The 23,186-nt window shown below is 40.5% G+C and overlaps 1 protein-coding gene across 8 annotated transcripts in view; it reads right to left on the bottom strand.

The window, feature by feature from the left end:
• The window catches only part of TTC23 (tetratricopeptide repeat domain 23), a 146,862-nt gene that overhangs the window by 53,377 nt on the left and 70,299 nt on the right, over positions 1-23,186 (bottom strand). For all 8 annotated transcript variants that reach the window (XM_043434524.1, XM_043434518.1, XM_043434519.1 and 5 more), the window contains one exon: positions 4,590-4,767. In XM_043434524.1, coding sequence (XP_043290459.1) covers positions 4,590-4,767 — 178 coding nt within the window. The remainder of the gene's footprint in view (positions 1-4,589; positions 4,768-23,186) is intronic.

Below are 23,186 nucleotides of genomic sequence, written 5' to 3'. Positions count from 1 at the left end.
TACACACAACAAATAGATAACCTGGTGAGAAGAGGGAGAGACATTTCAACAGATAAATGTACATAGAATGACAGACGGAAAAATCACTGATTTGCAACCATCATGGTAAAGATTGGCTTGTGAAAAACTCATCAAATGGATGCTTAACCTAGAAGGAAATTTCAAAGAGGAGTAAGATATTTGCATAGTCTTAAAAACGTCTCTTTACAGAATGGTTATTGGCTGCAAACAGAAAAATTGTTATTATACAGTGAAGTAGCACACACATCACTGGGAGATAAATTAGTGTCACCAATGAAGGAGAAATGGATTTCATGTGCCTCCAGATACAATACCCCAAGAAAATATAATGTCCTTTTGTAGCAATCTAGCTGGGCTTGCACTGTCAGAACTAGCCAGGAGGAAGCATCAGATAAACCCAAACTAAGGCACAATCTATGAAATAACTGGCCTGTATTCTTCAAAAATTTCATTGTCATAAGAGACAAAAAGACAAGCTGAGAAACTGTTTAGATTACAGGAGATCAGAGTCCCTGACAACTAAGTGCAGTACATGATGTATTTTTATTGGAGCAGGAAAAATTGCCAAGAAGGACAGTACTGGGCTAACTGACCAAACAGAATATGGCCCATACCAACCTTAATATTCCTGAATTCACTTTTCCTGGATAGACCTGTGAACTCTCACGAGATTCTAGTGTCCTATGAAACACAGTTTGGGGAATGTATAAAGCAAGCTCAAATCTTTGCAATGCATACTATTGGGTCTTAGAAGCCATTTTTTAGTCTAGTGAATTTTGTAAGGGGTGATGGCCCTTGCAGGAATACTCTGAGTATATCTTGATTTCTTTTTTTGAACTTTAGGAACTGGTGCAGCAAAAACAGTGCTGAGACTTTGAGGGCAGGTTTGTCCTCAGCAGATCTTTGAGGAAAGGTCTGATAGCAAACACTGAGGGTATATGAACTTGGAAAAAATTTAAATTAATAAAATTTGTTCAGTTCAGTTCAGTCGCTCAGTCAGGTCCGACTCTTTGCTACCCCATGGACTGCAGCATGCCAGGCTCCCCTGTCCATCACCAACTCCCAAAACTTGCTCAAACTCCTGTCCATCAAGTCAGTGATACCATCCAACCATCTCATCCTCAGTCATCCCCTTCTCCTCCCACCTTCAATCTTTCCCAGCATCAGGGTCTTTTCAAATGAGTCAGTTCTATGCCGAAGTATTGGAGTTTCAGCTTCAGCATCAGTCCTTCCAATGAACTCCCAGGACTGATCTCCTTTAGGATGGACTGGTTGGATCTCCTTGCAGTCCAAGGGACTCTCAAGAGTCTTCTCTAACACCACAGTTCAAAAGCATCAATTGTTCGGCCCTCTGCCTTCTTTATAGTCCAACTCTCACATCCATACATGACTACTGGAAAAACCATAGCTTTGAATAGATGGACCTTTGTTGGCAAAGTAATGTCTCTGCTTTATAATATGCTGTCTAGGTTGGTCATAGCTTTTCTTCCTAGGAGCAAGCATCTTTCAATTTCATGGGTGCAGTCACCATCTGCAGTGATTTTGGAGCCCGCAAAAGAAAGTCTCTCACTGTTTCCATTGCTTCCCCATCTATTTGCCAAGAAGACCAGATGCCATGACTTTAGGTTTCTGAATGTTAAGTAAAATAATATAAAAAAAGTTGACAAAGTTGGTGTAAAAGTAGCTCAATTAAGAGCAAAGAAAAGCAAATTTCTGGTGGCCAGGTAAATCAAAACCCTTTGGTAGAATGTCAATAAAAATCAAGAAGTATAAAATATTTATGCTTTACCTACCAGCAGTTTAACTTTTAGAAATTTGTATCAGCAAATAACTTAAAGAAAAAAGTTTTTTATAAGAATATTCAGAATTATTGATACTAACAAAAAATTGCAAATCTACCAGTGTTCTTTTGTGTAGTAAATGCCCCGACCAGCCACAGACAACGTTGGTCTAAAGCTGGACCCCTCCATCTCCTTCACCCCTCACATCTGTGCACCTCCCAGGCCTGTCATTTCTACTCTCCATAAATCTGTATCAGATCCGTCCATGTCGTTCCATTCTCACGACACCCCCCCGAATCCGGGCTGCCACCGTCCCTACCTGGTCTGCTGCAGCCATCTCCTGAGCGACCTCCCTGCTTATCTCTCTGCTGTCCAGTCCGTTCTCCATGCTGCGGAGCAGCCCTCCTAGACTGATGGTCTGATGATCTCTGCCGTCCGGCCCATTCTCCGTGCTGCGGAGCAGCCCTCCTAGACTGACAGTCTGATGATGTCCTTCTCCCTTGAAAACCCTTAACTGCCCTCAGGGTGCAGCTCAAATTCTTTACCATGACTTTCCACACCCATTGCCCAGGGATCAGGAACTCCTCGCAGTTCCCCAAAATGTGTCATATTTTGTCCTACGTTCAGAACTTTCCATGTACTCTGCCTCCTGCCTGGGTCAGTCTTCCCTGCCTCTTGGTACTTTTTGAGGCAGGCATCTGCATATATTACCTTTGCTTCCTCACACCTCACTCACAGTACAATCTGGATTCTGTCCTCATTAGTGCCCCAGTGCTTCCCTCAACTAGGTCCTCAATAAAAGAAAAAGAAAAACAAGGAAAGGAAAGGGAGAACTTTCCAAAAATTCATATATTGCACTAGCAGGCACTGTGCTCAACACTTCACAAATATTAACTCATTTTTCCTTCCAGCATCTCTGTGTCCTCCATAACAGCAAAAGGTATCAAAAGGAACAGGATATCTCTTTCTTCTTTACTTTTCTTCCTGTTTTTCTGGCAAAGTCTCCTTTTTCCCTTTGCTGACTTTCCCTTCTTTGTGCAACCAAAGCTCCTCAGGACTCTGTTGTCAGTCCTTTCCCTTCTCACTCCGTAAAGCCTCCCTGGGTGATCTCACTCTCTCCCAAGGCAATTACTGTGTACAAGGGGACGACTTTTTAACCTATTTTCTCAACTCTAGTCCTGATTATATAACTATCTAGCTGTCACTGCTGCTTGGATGCCTTAGGGGGTCTCAGACTCACCATCAAAACCTGAGCTCAGCATCTCGTCACCCCCCAGTCACCCCTGCTCCCCCCACTGTAAATGGCACACACGTCTCAGGTGTCCAGACTAGAAACCCAGGAGTCATCGTCGGCTCTTCCCCTTCCCTCTTTGTCCTGTATCCTTATTTCTATATCTCACAAATTCTGCCTCCTAAATCTTTGTCATACCCAACTCCTTCATCCTTACTAACGTCATCCTGGTTTAAGCCAGCTCCATCTTCAGCCTTCAGTACTTCAGTCTACCTCCACCCCGGGCACATGCTCCCCAGTCTACTCTCTACATATCAGCCTCAATTACCTTTCAAAAAACAATGCATTTAAATCCGGGCTATGCCATTTATTGACTGTGTACTCCTGGGCATATCACTCAACCATCCTAATTCTTGACTGACTTATCTATAAAATGATAATAATAATAAACCATAGGATAGGTATTAGTATTTAAGGGAGATGATCCAGAGAAAGTGAGAGAATGGCACACTCTAATAAACTGTGCATGGGAGTCTAAATAGTCACACAAATTTTAAAATAAATAGCAATAAAGAACTCTCAGTACTACATCATTATATCTCATTTGAAATAAAAAATGAGTTAGTCTATATTTTTACAACTTAAATAGGGAAAAGTTCTCAGAAAACAATTTAAAAGGTGCTTTTAGCAGATGAGACCATATAAAAACATCAAACTGACGTGATGGTTAGTTTTATGCGTCAGCTGAGCTAGGCTGTGGTGGCCAGTTGTTAGGTCAAATACTAGAGCCTAGTTATTAGGTCAAATACTCGTCTAAAATTTGCTTTGAATGTACTTTGTAGTTGTGATTAACATTTATGATCAGTAGGCTTTGAATATAGGAGATTACTTTCCACAATATGAGTAGGCCTCATACAGAACAAAAGGCTGAGGTTCCAGTAAAGAAGGGGGACTGTGACATAGAGACTGCTCGTGTTTTCAGCTGGCCCACCCACCCTATGGATTTCAGACTTGTCAGCCCCGACAATTGTGTGAGCCAATTCCTTAAATAAATCCTTCTCTTTCTCTGTGTATAGATCCAACTGGTTCTGTTCTGGAGAACCCTAACTGACACACTCACAGAGGAATCTTTTAATGATAAAGTGAAACAGCAGTTACCAGATGACAATTCTAAGTAACTTCAGGTAAAGATTGCAGAATGTGGTAGAAAATAACCCTCATAAATTTGGTCACATAATCTGTACATAGATAAACTTTAAAGAATAAAGAAACTGTCTATGAAACAAGACTTAAATTATGCACCTGCTGTGGGAAAGCCACCTTCAAGGAGTCTCGGGTTGTTTGTGGAGCAGGCACGGGTAACAGAGGACCGGTAATCCCATGCTCGCCCATGTGGGCACCTATGTGAAGATGTTTGTTGAACTTTTACTCCAAGCGGTGTTGTATGTATCTAGAGCACATACCTGAGCCAGACATTCTGAGAGCTGCTATTCCACTTTTATCTGTGAGAAGCAGTGGGTCAGAACAGCTCTGGTGGCCAGTACACTGCAGCTTACCTGTAAAAGGTTGTTGATGGATGCGTCGTGAAATCCCAGGGCCTGCTCTGCAGCTGCCAGTTCCCTCAGTATTGGTACACACTCAAGACTTTTTTCCCCTCTACTGATCTCAGTATATTCTAAAGCCTCTTGGTAGTGGGGCAGAGCTTCTTTTGATTTCTTCTGACCTTGATATACCCTAAAAAACAAAGGGATTATTTTTTAAATAATTAAAATGGAAGATACTGAAAATAAAAGATGGATTTGACTTTCTGACTCCTATTCCCCAGGTTCATTTCCTAGGCAGCTAAGCCTTTCTTTCCTCCAAGGAGTAGCAGGGCATAGCAGTTAAGAGGAGAGACATTGGGATAATCAGGAAGATTGAAATCCCGGCTCTATCACTTACTAGGTGTAGGACCTTAAAGTTACTTGACAGTTTTCTCACCTGTAACTTCAGGTAAAGTTAACAAAAGGTATCTTAAAAAGAAAAGAAAAAGCGATGCTAAAAGAAAAGCTATGACAAACCTAGACAGTGTATTCAAAAGCAGAGATATCACTTTGCCAACAAAGGTCCATATAGTCAAAGCTATGGTTTTTCCAGTAGTCATGTACGGATGTGAGAGTTGGACCATAAAGAAGGCTCAGAGCTAGAAAAAATTGATACTTTTGAACTGTGGTGCTGGAGAAGACTCTTGAGAGTTCCTTGGACAGCAAGGAGATCAAACCAGTCAATCCTAAAGGAAATCAACCCCGAATATACACTGAAAGGACTGCTGCTGAAGCTGAAGCTCCAATACTTTGGCTATCTGATGCGAATAGCCAACTCACTGGAAAAGACCCTCACTGGGAAAGATTGAGGGCAGGAGGAGAAAGGGGTGACAGAGGATGAGATGGTTGGATGGCATCACTGACTCATTGGACATGAGTATGAGCAAACTCCAAAAAACAGTGAGGGACAGAGAAGTCTGGCATGCTGCAGTCCATGGAGTTGCAAAGAGTTGGACATGACTTAGCGACTAATCAACAACAAGTTAATGATAATAACAGTGCCCACTTCACTGCATTGCTATGAAGATTAAATTAAAGTGGTTAATATTAATAAAAAGAACATCTAGAATAGTCTCTGACACACAGTAAGCGCTGTGTAGGTGTTGTTTTAAAGAACATAAAATATTAAAACTACAGCAGTAATCAGAAAGCATGCTATGATGCTGATAACTGATCCACTGAGAAATTATAGAAATTTCCCAGTTTGAGGAGGGTGTAAAGCACTCTCATTAAGTGTTGGGAAGAATGTAATTTGGGTACAAGCTTTTCTATATCAGAATTATACATATATATGCACACACATTTCTAACTGCACTTTTAATAGTTTATCTTGAGAAATACTCTGGCACAAGAACTATATATAAGAATGTTTACTGAAGCATTCTTTGTAATAGTGGAAGAGTGGAAGAGTGGAAGAGTATAAAACACTTAAAATGCCTCAGTAGATGATTATTAAGTGGGTTATAGCAAGTACATCTACATTGTGGAATGCCATGTAGCCACTAAAGTTAATTTTGATCTGTATTTATCATCACAGAAGTATATCCACTATATATTATTCAGCAAAATGGCAGATTACAAAAACACTTTATATAATCTTGAAGAAAGTGAAAGTCGTGTCTGACTCTTTGTGACTCTATGGTCTATACAGTCCTTGGAATTCTCCAGGCCAGAACACTGGAGTAGGTAGCCTTCCCCTTCTCCAGGGGATCTTCCCATCCTAGGATTGAACCAAGGTCTCCCGCATTGCAGGTGAATTCTTTATCCGCTAAGGCATAATCTTATGCGTGTGAAAATTTTGCATCTAATCTACATGTAAACATATGCATAAAGAGCTATCTAAATGTTACTAAAATGTTAGCAATAGTTATTTCTAAGGAGTTGTGAATGATTTAACTCTTCTTATTTATACTTTATAAATTTCCCAAATTTTCTTCTATAAAAATATATTACTTTTACATGAGAAAAATGTTAATTTAAAGGTGGTAGTGGGAAAATAATCTTGTAGCTTCTTAGGGTAAGGGTCTCTCATATAAATATATATATATATCTATATAGTGTTACCAAACAATTAAAAAACAATCTTTTCTGAAACACCTGTGAAAATTATTAGAAACCTTTTTTCATGGAAAATTTTTAGTTACAAAACTCATAATAAAAGAAATCAATCCTTCCTATGTTGCCTCCACCCCAGAATCTTTACTACTAAAAGGCCTTACAATTTCTAATTACCTAAAAACTGAGATGAAATGTGAGAAAGTGACTAAGAGACCATAAAAATGGGTTTTGTTCTTGACTCAATTGTAAAAAAAAATTAATAAACAGAAACCTCAATTAAATAGAGTCAGGAGCCCAGAATTGGGAATTTTCCTGCCCTGGGGAGGACAGCAGAGCCCAACAGGAAGAAGAAAGGCTCCTCTTCATTTCTGGTAAGAACTTAGCCAGTGAAAAGTCATGGACTCTTTGTATACTCTGGCTCTCTCAAATTCTTTCCTCTTCTGTAAAAGCATTTTCCTTCCCTTGCCAGGTGGAGTCTTGCATATCGTTCACCATGGTTTCAGACCCCCAGATTGAAATTTTCTGCCAATCCTTTATGAACCTAATTTTTTATTTCTGGAGAAATAACTGGCAGCCTTGTTTTTTTGGTTTTTTTTTTTAGGTCAACATAGTCATTGAATACTTTTCACAACTATTTTGCCCTTCAGTAAATTTCAAAGGAAATGACTAATAGAGTTACTTTTTAGATCTGTGGTTCAGATGATCATAGTGAAATAAAATGTTCACTGAATAGCTTATGAACTGGGATACCTTCTATAATTGTAAAGAGGTTGACAACACAAGAGGAGGTCAGGGATATGTTCCTGGACCAAGAAGCATCTAGATTGTAACTTGCAAGGACTCTAACCTTGGAAAGGAAGAGATTAATAGATGATCTAGTAATGCTGGACTCATCTTCTAACTCTCTTAATGAGCTTAGAATGTAGTGGATACTAAGTAGCTTTGCTGTTGTCATTGTTAAGTTGTTCAGTCCTGTCCGACTCTTTGTGACTCCATGGACTGCAGTACGCCAGGCGTCCCTGTCCTCCACCATCTCCCAGAATTTGCTCAAACTCACATCCATTGAGTTGGTGGTGCCACTTTGTACATATCATATTTTATTTTTTGAGAGAAAATCCACTGGCATCTGTGGTGATAGAAAGAGGCTTTGAAACATATGGCTGGTAACAAATCACTTAGCCAAACAAATTAAGATTCCTGGTAGACAAAGATTAAGTAACTGAAAACAGGAGTCAGCAAACCATGGTCTGTAGACCAAATCTACTCGCTGGCTACTTTTGTAAATAAAGTTTTATTGACATAGCCAGGCCCACTTGTTTACTTATTATCTACAGCTGCTTTTGCACTACAGTGGCAGAGTTGAATAGTTGCAACAGACACTGTATGGCCTACAAAGGCAAAAACATTTACTGTCTGGGTCTTTACAGAAAAAGTTTGTACACCAACTTTTTGTCTAGAATCTAGAAAAAGTCACAAACTTTTAAAATTATTTCTGATTTTTTTGGACCTAATTTAGCCTAGAGAACTCAGACAATGCCATAGATATTTCATCAAAGGAAAAAAAATTCAACTTCCTTTCTTATCTTCATAAATGATGAAGAGTGTGCCAAGGAAGTAAATAAGAGCTCCTTTGTTTCCAAAGTTGCCTGTAAAAGTCATAGAAGAGTAATAAAGCCAACACAAATGCCAAGATGATTTCATCCGGGCAACAACTTGAAAAGAAAGCAATATTCACAGCTTAGCAATCAAGATTATAAATGAGGAAAAAATAGAAAAGTACATGAAACAAGGCATATGTTAATTCATATATCAAATTCATATATTCTTCCTTTCCTGAGTTAGTACACTAAAGAAAAGAATTTGGGGGTTTGTGAGGCCATCTAGCAACCATCTTAGCCGAAGCATGCACAGCACTCCAAGTTAACACAGCAGTGTCTTTTCAGGTATCAAAATGTCATCCTTCAGACACACCTGACTCTCAGAGAGAATTTTCTAGAATAGAATACAGTGTGAGAGGCAGGGCCATCAATTACAAATACTGCAAAAGGAGTAGAAAACCCAAACAGTAGTTTTTGCATCCTTACTAACTAGGACATACAACCCTGAGAAAGAACAAAATGCTTTGAAACTTGGTTTCATCGTCTGAACACTGGAGCCCAATAGGGTTGCTGTGAGAATCAAAGAAGATGTCTGAAAGTGCTTTAAAACTGAAGCCAGCCATACAGGTTGATATGAAATGCCTACACACAATCACACTTTTACTCCTTCCCTCCCAGGCTGTGGTTTCTTTGGAACTGAGAGGCACAGTTTCTGGTTGTTCTCAGGTTGAAACGGGCTCATGTGTGGGCTCAGCTTGTTCCCACCTACATAAAATTCTACCCAAATAACGGGTAGAATCAGTCAAACTCATGCCTGCAAGTGAGGCAGGCATTTTCTTATACAACTGGGCCTTTTAAAAAGTTGAGAATAATTTACTATAAGAACTATATATATTCATCATTAAAAGTAAGAAGAGATATTAAAAGTTAAAATATATCAATGTAATCACAACATCTAAAGATGACTGCTATACACTTTGATATATATACTTCCAGGTGATTTTCTATGCATTTTTTAAAAAAAGATCATAATGTTTTAGAACATGGGGCAATGAATGGTATATCGCTTTTAGTGGCTGAATGGTGCTATATAAAGTTTGATTGACCATACATGTTCAAAATTATTTGAAAGTGAAAGTGTTAGTCACTCAGTCATGTCCGACTCTTTGCAACCCATGACTGCAGCCTGCCAGGCTCCTCTGTCCATGGAATTCTTCAGGCAAGAACACTGGAGTGGGTTGCCATTCCTTTCTCCAGAGCATCTTCCTGATCCAGGGACTGAATCCAGGTCTCCTACATTGCCAGTGGATTCTTTACTGTCTGAGCTACCAGGAAAGTTCCCATCTTCAAAAATATTATTTAGGACATATAAAAAAATGGATGGTGAAAAATATAGTTTGTGGAAAAGTTTTACAAATCATATTTCTGATGAGGGACTTGAATCCAGAATATATAAAGAACTCTTACAATAGTAATAAAAGATAAATAACCCGATTTAAAAATGAGCAAAAATCTGAATAGTCATTTCTCTGAAGAAGATGCACACATAAAGAGATGTTCATCATTAGTCATCAAGACAACACAAATCAAAACTACAATGAGATACCACTTTACATCCATTAGGATGGTGGCTATAATAACAATGATTTTTTAAAAGACAGTAACAGTGTTGACAAGGATGTGGAGAAATTGGTTCCTCACACACTACTGGTGGGTATGCAAAATAGTACAGTGGAAAACAGTGTCATTTTCTCAAAAGTTTAAACATAGAATTACTAGATGACCTCGCAATCCACTACTAGGTATATACCCAAAAGAAATGAAAACATATGTTAACATAAAGACTTGTACACGAATGTTCATAACTGCACAGTTCATAAGAGTCAAAAAGTAGAAACAACCCAAATGTCCACCAACTAACCGCAGAACGAATGAACAAAATGTGGTATGTTCATGCAATAAAATGTTATTTGGCCATAAAAGGGAAGTTTTGATATATGTTACAAGACAGATGAACCTTGAAAAAATTACACAAAGTGAAAGGGGCCAGTCACAGAAGACCACATACTCTAAGGTTCCATTCATATGAAATGTCCTTAACAGGCAAATCCATACAGACTGAAAGTAGATTAGTAGTTGCCAGGGGTTGGGGAACTTGAGAATGGGGAGAAACTGGTAATGGAATGAAAATGTAAAATTGCTTGTGGTGATGGTTACACACTAAAACCCATCAAACTGTATACTTTAATTGGATGAACTGTATGGTATGTGAATTATATCTAAATAAATCTGTTATTTTTGAAAAGTTTGTGAACATTTGGAAGCAAAATGAATTACAGATGAGACTCAGCAATAACCATTAACAGTCATTTTTGTTTAAAGAAATAACTGTACTAAAATTATTAAACAAAAATGAAAATATTTTAAGCTTAAATCATCTGCAAGCTAGACATTACTCCTAACTTACTCATTTAAAGCAGGTCAGAAAGATACATGGGTTTTGGCTCTAAATTGGTCCTGGTTCACTGGATGATCCTACACGTCTCTTTTGGGGGGCAGGTTAGGAGAACCGGTCCGGCTGCACCTGACACTCAGCACAGTGGACATTTCCACAGGGATGCCATAAATCAGGCTTGAACACTGAGCTACTGGTCTCTCTTTAGCCTCCCAGAGTTGTTGGCATGTCTCCTGAGAAGCTCTACGTCCTGGAGATCTCCAGGGGAAAGCCTCGGTCTGTGCAAAGCAGTAAATTCATAGAAAGAAAAGATAACAAAAATATTTTTAATGGCGTGCTCTAGTAAATCAATTACACAGTAAGTTTAAATATGTTAATATATTTCATATCATGACCTCAGATGCGGAAGAATCTAGTAATAGGTGATAAACCCGGAGTCTTTTCCCATCAGATGATTGATTCAAGCCAATAAGCTGTGGTTAAGGAAATTAGCCAAGTACTGGTAGGTCAGAGAGGAAAAATGAATTCAGTGTGGCTCCCAACTCCCAGATTAGCAGAATTCACAATAGGACAACATGGGGCTGGAACAGAAACACCAGTCCTGCAGCCCAAAGCTGAGTGAGCACACCTGGCTGTCTGGGGGATAATGGATGGATTTGGAGACGTACCAGTGGCTCTGCTGGGACCCTCGTTTCCCAGAACTTGATGAGTTCAGATGACTCATGAGGGTCGTCTGAACATTCCTGCTTGGCTTCCATGATGCCGGTTCTCTTCCAGCCCCTAGTTCTCTACGGATCTTTGCTGGTCCTTCTATCTGGAGTGTTCTTCCTTCCATTTCTGCCTGGCTAACTGCCATTCATCTTTCTATCATCTCTCTTCCAGTTTCAGTTTGGCTGTCTCCTCCTTAAGTAGCCTTCCCTGCAAGGGCCAGAACTAGTGTGAGACCAGGGAGACATCCAGGACACATCATTTAAGAAGGTGCTCATGCTCAGGGTGGGAAAAGAGCAGGGCTGGCATCCAAGTGTGAGTGCCTCCTTAAATGGTGTGGTCTGGGCAGCTGGCTCCCTCATCCTAGTGCTGGCTCAGTCCGCTGACATCCCAGGCTGGGCTGGGTGCCTCTGTGAACACCCAACTGTGCTCTTCAGAACCGTGAACCTCCCTGCTCTAGATACATCTCTCACGTTGAATTATAAGTGCCTGGAGACTCAGCACTAATCCCTTTAGGGCAGGATTCTGAAAAAACAGAGGCCAAGTCTGCCACATTCATCCTGACATCCCCAGCACCTTGCAGTGTCTAACACACAGTGGGTGCTTGTTGTCTATGGAAGGAGAAAGGAGGGAAGACAGAGGGGGAAACCTGCAGATTCACTGACTTTGAGGCTATAGTTCTTACCTTAATTTTCACAGATGTTTGGAATAAATTTTAGGGAAAATATGCAAGAAAGGAATATATTTTCACACTGATTTAGTAGCAAAAATATCAGACTGTTGCTCTAATGAAAGGTTGGAGAAACTATTGAAACTTTATGAAGGGTTAGGGTAGAAATCTTGTGAGAACCTATCAGGCATTGAGCTGTATACCCCAACCCAAATTCACCCTAAGTACACCTCAGTCCTCATCCTCAGCACCTCAGAATGGGACTTTACTTGGAGACAGCATCACTGCAGACATAACTAACTACATTAAGAACATGTCACACTGGATAATATTTGCAACCCCATGGACTATAGCCCTCCAGGCTTCTCTGTCCATGGAATTCTCCAGGCAAGAATACTAGAGTGGGTAGCTGTTCCCTTCTCCAGGGGATCTTCCTGACCCAGGGATTGAATCCGGGTCTCCTGCATGGCAGGTGGCTTCTTTACCATCTGATCCACCAGGGAAGCCCCACTATAACTGGCATCCTTATAAAAAGGAGAAATTTGGATACACATGAACGCAAAGGCAGAGACTGGTGTGATGTATCTGTCAGACAAGGAACACCAAAGCTGCCAGTTAGGAGAGAGTCGTGGAACACTCATAGTCCCCAGAAAGAACCAACATTGCCCAGGTGTTCATCTCAGACATCCAGCCTTCAGAACTGAGACAGAATGACTTTCTGTTAAGTCACCTCACTGGCAGTACTTCGTTACGGCAGCCCTAACAAACGAGGGCAGAACTCCCGCTGGCTGACTCCAGGCTCAGAGATTTTCCTTTCATCAGCACCCTACCAGATGAATACTGGGTGTGCTCACCAGGGCAGCTAGTTAGACAGGGAAGCACCAATTTTTCTTTTTTAAATCACATTGTGGTCAAGTCCAGTGTTAACTTTCCATTACTTCACTGCCTGGAAATTTAATGTGAGTATCTGCTGAGAAGGAGAACTGGAAGGAGGCAATTTCAGCAGGAACCAACACATGGCTTTCATTGACAATAGTTTTGCCCTTGTTACAAGAATGTCTGCATGATGACACAGACCTCATGAATCCAATGACATCCAACAAGCTGTTAGCAGGAAGCCCAGCCCTGAAGGGATATAGTCACACATGAAGGTGACCTGTTACCATTTCTGAACTCTCGAAGTTTAAAAGATTTTTGTCAAACTATCCTTGGCCTCACATTTCAAACCCTAGAGAATTCTTCAGACTCTTGAGTCCTTGTTTCATCTGTAGGTAAAGCTATTTACCTCCTCACTTAATTTAATAATAATTTTATTCAAAGTGAAAAAATCAGATCCCTCATACCATGTACGCAAAAGTTCCAAGTGACTTGGAGACCTCAATTTAAAAAGCAAAGCTTTGATCTGTTTGAGAAAAAATATAAGGAAAAGTAACTCCATGATTTGGGAATGTGGAAGGGCTTCCATGGTGGCTCAGACGCTAACGAATCCACCTGCAACACAGGAGACGCCAGTTTGATCACTGGGTCAGGAAGATCCCCTGGAGAAGGGAATAGAATAGAAGTATTCTAGCCTGGAGAATTCCATGGACAGAGGAGCCTAGCGGGCTATAATTCATGGGGTTGCAAAGAGTTGAACATTGCAGAGTGACTAACACTTTTTCACTTCAACTCCATGATTTTGAGATAGGTAATGACTTCTTAAATAAGTTACAGATCATAATGAAAGAGGTTTGGTAAATTAGGTCACATTAAAAATAAAAATTCCTGTGCATCAAAATTCATCCTAAAGAAAGTGAGACAGCAGACTACACATTAGGGTACACACAATATTTGTAAGCAGCAAATAACATGTCATCAGAAATTAGAAGAATGTCTACAAGTTAATAAAAAAAATGCAAATAGCTCAGTTAAAAAATTGAGTAAAAGAAATGAGTAGACATTTCATAGAACAGAAATTCTAAATGTCCAGCAGATGTATGAAAAGATGTCAAATCTCACTATTAGGAAAACGCAATTAGAGAAATTACATGATCGGCAAAGACAAAAAGTCTCACAAGATCAAGAGTTTACAAGGTGTGGAGTAATGGGAATTACTGCTGGTGAGAGCACAGCCTGGTGGAAAGCAAATTCAGTAAAGGTGATGATGTGGATACTTGTCAATTAAGCTATTCCACTCCTTTGCAAATACCTCAAGAGATAATCTTGCACGTGTGTCCATGGAGACATGTATAAGAATGATCAAATCAGAAGCAATCTAGGTGTTCACCCTCAGAGAATGTATAAGTAAATTAAAGTCAGAGCAAACATAATATGAAGGTTTAAAATGAATAGTATCAACTGATGTGGATACATCTCAAAAATGGAAAAGTAATGGGGGGAAAAAGCAAGCTACAGAAGGAAACATATATATGAAGTATAAAAATAAGAAAAATAATACTGTGTATTTTTATGGTTATACAAATATAGATTCAGAGGAATGAAAAACACAAAATTCAATATCACAATTGCCTGTAACATGGGGAGAAAAAAACAGCATTAAGAAAAAGCATAACAGGCTTCCATTTATCTGCAGTGTTCTACTTGGAAACTTGGTGGCATGTACATGTATTCATAGAACAACATCTTTAATTTTATATACCTGAGATATTCAGTTAAAATACTTGTTTAGTGTGTGCAGAGAACAGGGCACATTCTACCCTTATCCTTTGAAGTTGCTGCCGCATGCTATTCCAGGGTCCTGGCACTACCAGCCAGAAATGGAGGCTATCAAGCTAATGCAATCTACAATGAGCCTTGTGGAGCTCATTGAGGGTACATTGTTCACATAAAAGAAAATACAAAACAGAAAATAAAATTACTTAGCTTCACAATATATTTAATGAAAAAAGGGATTGAGGGAGTACTACATCAGGAAATAACTAAATTATAGTCTTACTTCCATTTCCAACTCATTTAAAGCATCAGTCAATTTCAGGCAATCTTGTTTGTCTCCATCTGCTCATAAGTAACGTGTGGGAGAGCAACATTGTCTCCTTTTCTTTCCTATCTACCTGCCACAGATGTTTTGAGGATTTATTATCTAGTGGGCCCATAACCTGTTTGGGCAGCTTTAGGAAACACACTAGAGGCAGATGAAAAGAGAGAATTTTGAACAACACAATGTGGCAGTATGTTAATTTGGCAGGTCCACAATTTAAACCACAGCATATTTTATTGAATGAAAATATATCTGTAGTAACTCTACAGAGCACAGGACAAGACACTATCTCATTTCAGATGAGCTTCAGAAGATCTCATAAGGATGGAGACTTGTTTTAATCTGCAACGAACAAGTGAAATCTCCTCTGATATTACTAAAGCAATAGGAGCTTTCCTTTTATTTATTTAAAATGTATTTTAGTAGCATTTTATTCAGAATTTGACACTATATTCTGCAGTATAGAAAGTAACTTTAAAAGATCTGAATAGGTATGTGTATCTAGGAGTTAAGTATTCTTTAAACCACAAGAATGGGTGACAATGTAGTTGTATACATCCAGTCTTTCCTATCATAACTGATTTTTCTTGGAGAATATTAGTATACTGGTATGAAAATATCAGTTTCTCTTCCAGATTGTGACTTCTTTATTTTTTGGATAAATCTCTGTGCAGCCCCAAGGCTTGTGAGGATTTAAATGTATTTTTATTTATTTATTTACTTGGGTACATCAGCTCTTAGCTGAGGCACACGGTATCTTTTCTGCGGTGCACAGACTCTTTCATGCTACTCTGGTGGCGTGCAAGCTCCGTAGTTGCTGCATGTGGGCCTCAGTAGCTGTGGTGTGTATTGGTTGCTCTGTAGCATGTGGGATCTTAGTTCCCAGACTAGGGCTCAAGCCCACGTCCCCGGCATTGCAAGGTGGGTTCTTAAGCAATAGACCACCAGAAAAGTCCTGAGGGTTTCCTTTTAAAAGCTCGAGAATTTGGCAAGAATACTGAGCACCTGTGAAAAGCAGAGGCCTTGTGGGAATGTTGCTGATGATGCAAATCTAATGAAAAATCAGTCTTGAAAAAGGAAAAGTAGGGTTTTCTAGTCAAATGAGAAAACGTTTACATCTGGGTCTCCCGCTACCATCTGGCATACAAAGGTAAAGGCTGTGTTCTACAGAGGGCATGGTCAGTTTTCCATTCTGCACAGTGAATGGGATCCATGCCGTGGTGAGGAGTGTGGACACCAGAGTTGGACCGAGACCTGGCTCTACTCAGCTGCCCCCCAGCTCTGTGACCCTGGGAAATGACCTCAGCTTCTCTCAGCTTCAGTCTCTTCATCTGAAAATGAGAATGTGCTGGGCACCACCTCACAGGAAGGACTGCAGAGTAAATGATGAGATGAGGTCTGCAAAGCACTCAGCAAGAGCCTGGCACAGAAGGTGGTGAAGAATCGCTGGTTGGTGTGGTTGTTTAAAATCATCATTAAGTGTCGATGTTTAAGGGAGATGCAGACAGAGTGTTAGGAAAAGACAAAAGTGCAGTTCTCTGAAACAGTGAAGCTGTCTGAAGAAAATGAAAACACTAATTTGAAAAGATATAGGTGCCCCAATGTTCATAGCAGCATTATTTACAATAGCCAGGATATAGCAGAGGCTTCCCAGGTGGCATAGTGGTAAAGAATTTGCCTGCCGATGCAGGAGACACAAGAGACACGGGTTCAATCCCTGGGTTGGGAAGATCCCATAGAGTAGGAAATGGCAACCCATCCCAGTATTCTTGCCTGGAATATTCCATAGACAGAAGAAGCTGGTGGGTTACAGTCCATGGGGTTGCAAAGAGTCAGACATGACTGAGAACACATTACATACATACATAAGCTATAGGCAGGTGCCACCTATGTGCCCATCAACAGGTGAGTGAATAAAGAAGATGTGAGATGCCTACACACACAGAATGGAATACCACTCAGATGTGAAAAGAATAAAACTCTGTAAGAGACATAACTACGCTTAGTGAAACAAGTCAGAACAAGATAAGTACACTCTATATTATCACTTATATGTGGAACCAAAAAAAAAAGAATCAGATTAATAAAGCAAAACAGGAACAGACTCACAGGTATAAAGAACAAACCAGTGGTTACCCGGGCGGAGAGGCATGAGGAGATGGACAAGATAGGAGTAGTGGAATACGAGGTACAAACTACTAAGTATAAAATCGATAAGTAACAGAGATACGTTGTACAGCACAGGGAAATTCAGCCAGTATTTTGTAATAATGTAAAATGAAGTACAGCCTATAAAAATATTGAATCAGTATGTTGTACACCTGAAACTAATATAATATTATAAATCAGTTATACTTCAACAAAAAATAAAAACAGTAAAGCTTTAGAGGATTCAATAATAAAAAAAGTAGATAAAAGTTTATGAAAGTAATGGCAGGAGGAGTCAAGATGGCAAGATAGGAGGATGTGGAATTCATCTCTTCACAAATACATCAAGAATTACATCTACAAATGGAATAATTCTCACAGAGCAAAGCATTAGTAGAAGACTTCAGACACCTAAAAGGACAAGACAAAATCTTCTTGCAATAGGTAGGATGAAAGAAAGAAAAAAAAGAAAAGAGGAATCAGAAAAGAGACCAGCATCCTTAGTGGGACACTAAGGTGAGAAGACATTCCCACACTCAGAAAAACCCCCTCATGGTGGGGAAATCAGCTGAGACAGAAAAGGAATTTTTGGGGATCAAAGGAGAACACAGCAATGGACTGTGGAAGGCAAGACAAAGTAAGAATTGCATGTGTGATCTGTATTGTAGCCCCATGCACCCCAACCTGAGCTGTGTCTCCTGTCCGGGGGGTGTGGGGGTGCTAGGTGCTGGAAAGTAGGGTGTGGACCCAGGGAGGGGAGACAGCTACTGGCTGTGAAAAGCCTGAAGGGACAGGAATAAAGAGCTCCACGACCAGGAAAGTTTGCAGAAGCCCATGATACCACAGAAGCAAGGCATCCCTGAGTGGCATGCACAGGCAGGGAGGCCATCGTAACCCGCTTCCCCACCGCTGGTTCTGTCCCCTAGGGCACTCGGAGGGGCACCCATCTGGTCAGGCTCCCCTGCTCCTCGAGCAAAGGCCTCCTCCATCCAGGAAGCGCTCAGGGTCATGAGGGCTGCCCATGGCAAAGACTCCTCTGGAATCAGCCCTGTGTGCCCTTGCCTGAGACGGGAACCCACCAGTGCTGGTGGGGTCTGAGTGCTAAAGTGTGGGGTGAGGAGAGTGGTTTCAGGGAGAGGACTGCAGCTGGTTGTGCAGATACAAAAGAGGGGATGTGAATGAGGAGCTCTATAGCCGGGAATGCCGCCAAAGGAAGCATGGTCTGCCTAGGAACCTATGTGTGTGCCATTGTTGAGTGATGGGCAAGGGGTGGAGCCCCCCACACCCCAGCCCCTGCCTCCGCGGGCACTGGGAAGGACCCCACCAGAAAAACCATGTCCCAACTTGGGAAACCTCCTGCAGCCCAGACTCTGGACTGACAGATTGACAGCCTTTTCTTGATTCCAGTCTACCGCACCTGCCTGACACTTGTCTCAGTCTGTTGCGCCTGCCTGCCGGTTTCCACCACCACAGGCCCGTCACATACAGCCCAGTGTGGCTGCCACATCCCTCTTCCTGGCCTAAGCGAGCAGACAGGCAGACAGTGTCACTCTGCTGGGTCTGACTCTTTGTGACCCCAGGGCTGCAGCTTACCAAGCTCCCCTGTCCATGGCAAGAATACTCAAATGGTGTGTGATTCCCTGCTTCAGGGTATCTTCCCAACCCAGGGATCAAACCTGCGTCTCTTGCATGTCCTGCACTGGCAGGTGGGATCTTTACCACTAGCACCACCTGGGAAGCACCCCACCCCCTAGGTGAGGAAGTGTGCCCCTGCTAGTCGCTGCTTTTGCTCCCTCTTGCCTATGGGCCTGAGGGTGGCGTGCACACCAAGCTAAGGGTGAAATCAGAGATGAGCCCCAGGGGTGGTGCAGCTAAGAGGAAAGAAAGTCTCTCCATGCAGTTGCACAAGCTATGGATTCAATCCCAGCTAGCTGCTTGGTAAATCCTGTATCTGTGGAATATCTGAATGGACAATGAGTGTCCCCACAACTGAGACTGGTCTAGCTTTAGCAGCAGTGAACTTTGGGGCAACTACATGAAGGAGTTAAGCCAGATCAGAGTCTAAGCTGCTGAAACAGTGCCCACCAGTGGGTCCAGAGATCTACCCAGAGGTACTAAAGAGCCTCCTGGGGAGGCAGGGTTGACTGCGGCTCATGGTGGGAGCAAGAACACTGACAGGAGTTCAGTTCAGCCGCTCCATTGTGACCCCATGGACTGCAGCACGCCAGGCTTCCCTGACCACGGACAGTAGAGGCCCCAGGAAAGAATTATTATTACTATTATTCTTTTTTGTTTGTGTCATTTGTTCAGTTGTTTTTATTATTTATTATTTGTATTTTAAAATTATTTTTAAATACATTAAAAATTTGTTTTTGTGTGCTTGTTTTATGTTTCCTTTTTTTCTTCTTTTTTTAGTTCACTTTCTGTTTTTGTTTTTATTAGTTTAGTCTTTCTTGATGTTTGCATTTCTTAGTTCCTTGTTCTCTTGTTTTTGGGGGCTTTTTCTTTTTCTTTTTGTTTGTTTCCTTGTTTGTTTCTGTTTTTTTGGTTTTGTTTTTACCATTTGTCTTTGAGTTTGGGTTGTCTTTGCTTTCCTTTCCTTTTTTCTGTTTTTTCTTTCATGCTCTGCAGCTTGCAGGCTTCTTGATTCCCTGACTATGGGTCAAGCCTGGGCCTTCAGGGTGGGTGCATCACGTCCAGGACACAGGACCACCAGAGAATTCCTGGGCCCAGGGAATATTAATCAGCATGTGTTCTCCCAGAGGTGTCCATGCTGACACCAAGACCTGGCTCTACACAACTGCCTTCAGGCTCCAGTCCTGGAGACCTCATGCCAAACAACCAGCAAGATGAGATCACAGACCTACCCATCATCAGACATGCTGCCTAAGTCACACTTAGCTTGCAGACACCCCAAAACACCACGTAATGTGGCCCTGATCATCAGCGGGAAAAGTCTCAGCTTCACACACCAGAGCACAGGCACCAGTCCCTCCCACCAAGAAGACGACACAAGTCCCTGGACCAACCTCATCCACCAGGGCATAGACAGCAGAAGCAAGAGGACCTATGGCTCTGCAAGCTGTGGAAAGGAGACCATAAACATAGTAAGTTAGACAAAATGAGATGACAGAGAAGTATTTTTCAGATGAAGAAGCAAGGTTAAAAAAAACCACACGACCAAGTAAATAAAGATAAAATAGGTAATCTACCTGAAAATGAATTCAAGGCAATGATAGTAAAGATGACCCAAGTTCTTGTAAACAGAACGGAGGCACATATTGAGAAGACACAGGAAATGTTTAGCAAGAACCTAGAAAAACTGAAGAACAAATAATCAGTGATGAACGGCATGATAACAGAGATGAAAAAATACACTGGAAAAAATTAACAGCAGAGCATCTGAGGCAGAAGAACAGAGAGTGAGCTGGAAGACTGAATGGCAGAAATAACTGCCATGGACCAGAATAAAGAATGAAAAGAAATGAGAACACCTTAGAGACCTTCAGAACAACATTAAAAGCACCAACATTCAAATTATAGAGGTTCTAGAAGAAGAGAAAGGAAAAGGGACTGAGAAAATATTTGAAGAGATTATAGTGGAAAACTTCCCTAACATAGAAAATGAAATAGTCACCCAAGTCCAGGAAGTGCAGAGAGTCCCATACAGGTAAACCCAAGGAGAAACACACCAAGACATATATTAATCAAACAAAAATTTTAAACAAACAAAAGAATATTAAAAAGCAACAAGTAACATACAAGCAAATCCCTACAAGGTTATCAGCTGATTTTTCAGCAGAAACTCTGCAAGTCAGAAGGGAATGGCAGGATATATTTAAAGTGGTGAAAGGGAAACACCTACAACCAAGATTACTCTACCAGAAACTACCTCATTAAGATTTGACAGAGAAATCAAAAGCTTTAAGCAAAGTCTAAGAGAATTCAGTACCACAAACCAGCTTTACAACAAATGATAAAGGAAATTCTCTAGGTGAGAAACACAAGAAAAGAAGAGAACCTACAATAACAAACCCAAAACAATTAACAAAATGGTAATAGGAACATACATATCGATAATTAGCTTAAATGTAAGTGAATTAATGCTACAACCAAAAGATACAAACTGGCTGAATAAATAAAAAGACCCGTATACATGGTATCTACAAGAAACTCACTTCAGACCTAGGGACATATACAGACTGAAAGTGAGGGGATGGAAAAAAATATTCCAAGCAAATGGAAATCAAAAGAAAGCTGGAGTAGCAGTACTCAGACAAAATAGACTTCAAAATAAAGACTATTACAAGAGACAAGGAAGGATGCTACGCAAAAATCAAGGGATCAATTCAAAAAGGAGATATAACAATTGTAAACATTTTTGCCCCCAAATAGGAGCACCTCAATACATAAGGCAAATGATAACAGCCATAAAAGCAGAAATCAACAGTAACACAATAATAGTGAGGGACTTTAACACTCCACTTATTCCAGTGGATAATTCATCCAGACAGAAAATTAATAAGGAAATACAGATCTTAAATGACACATTAGACTAGATGGGCTTAATTGATATTTATAGGACATTCCACCTGAAAGCAGCAGAATACACTTTCATCTCAAGTACACATGGAACATTCTCCAGAACAGATCACATCTTAGGTCACAAATCAAGCCTCAGTAAATTTAAGAAAACTGAAATTGTATTAAGCATCTTTTTTGATGACACTGCAGCTAGAAATCAATTATAGGAAAAAAACTAAAAAAACACAAATATATGAAGGCTAAACAACATGCTACTCAATAATCAAGTGATCACTGAAGAAATCAAAGATGAAATTAATTTAAAAAAAACTAGAAACAAATGACAACAAAACCACAATGACCCAAAAACCTATGGGATGCAGCAAAAACAGTTTTTTTTTTTTTAATTTTTTATTTTCTTTTTTTTTTTATTAGTTGGAGGCTAATTACTTCACAACATTTCAGTGGGTTTTGTCATACATTGATATGAATCAGCCATAGATTTACACTTATTCCCCATCCCGATCCCCCCTCCCACCTCCCTCTCCCCCCGATTCCTCTGGTCTTCCAGTGTACCAGGCTGAGCACTTGTCTCATGCATCCCACCTGGGCTGGTGATCTGTTTCACCATAGATAGTATACATGCTGTTCTTTTGAAACATCCCACCCTCACCTTCTCCCACAGAGTTCAAAAGTCTGTTCTGTATTTCTGTGTCTCTTTTTCTGTTTTGCATATAGGGTTATCGTTACCATCTTTCTAAATTCCATATATATGTGTTAGTATGCTGTAATGTTCTTTATCTTTCTGGCTTACTTCACTCTGTATAAAGGCTCCAGTTTCATCCATCTCATTAGGACTGATTCAAATGAATTCTTTTTAACGGCTGAGTAATATTCCATGGTGTATATGTACCACAGCTTCCTTATCCATTCATCTGCTGATGGGCATCTAGGTTGCTTCCATGTCCTGGCTATTATAAACAGTGCTGCGATGAACATTGGGGTGCACGTGTCTCTTTCAGATCTGGTTTCCTCAGTGTGTATGCCCAGAAGTGGGATTGCTGGGTCATATGGCAGTTCTATTTCCAGTTTTTTAAGGAATCTCCACACTGTTTTCCATAGTGGCTGTACTAGTTTGCATTCCCACCAACAGTGTAAGAGGGTTCCCTTTTCCCACAGCTCTCCAGCATTTATTGCTTGTAGACTTTTGGATAGCAGCCATCCTGACTGGTGTGTAATGGTACCTCATTGTGGTTTTGATTTGCATTTCTCTAATAATGAGTGATGTTGAGCATCTTTTCATGTGTTTGTTAGCCATCTGTATGTCTTCTTTGGAGAAATGTCTGTTTAGTTCTTTGGCCCATTTTTTGATTGGGTCATTTATTTTTCTGGAATTGAGCTGCAGGAGTTGCTTGTATATTTTTGAGATTAA

Source organism: Cervus canadensis, chromosome 17, assembly GCF_019320065.1.
Source record: "Cervus canadensis isolate Bull #8, Minnesota chromosome 17, ASM1932006v1, whole genome shotgun sequence".
Taxonomy (NCBI): domain Eukaryota; kingdom Metazoa; phylum Chordata; class Mammalia; order Artiodactyla; family Cervidae; genus Cervus; species Cervus canadensis.
This window is presented reverse-complemented; position numbering and strand designations above follow the sequence as displayed.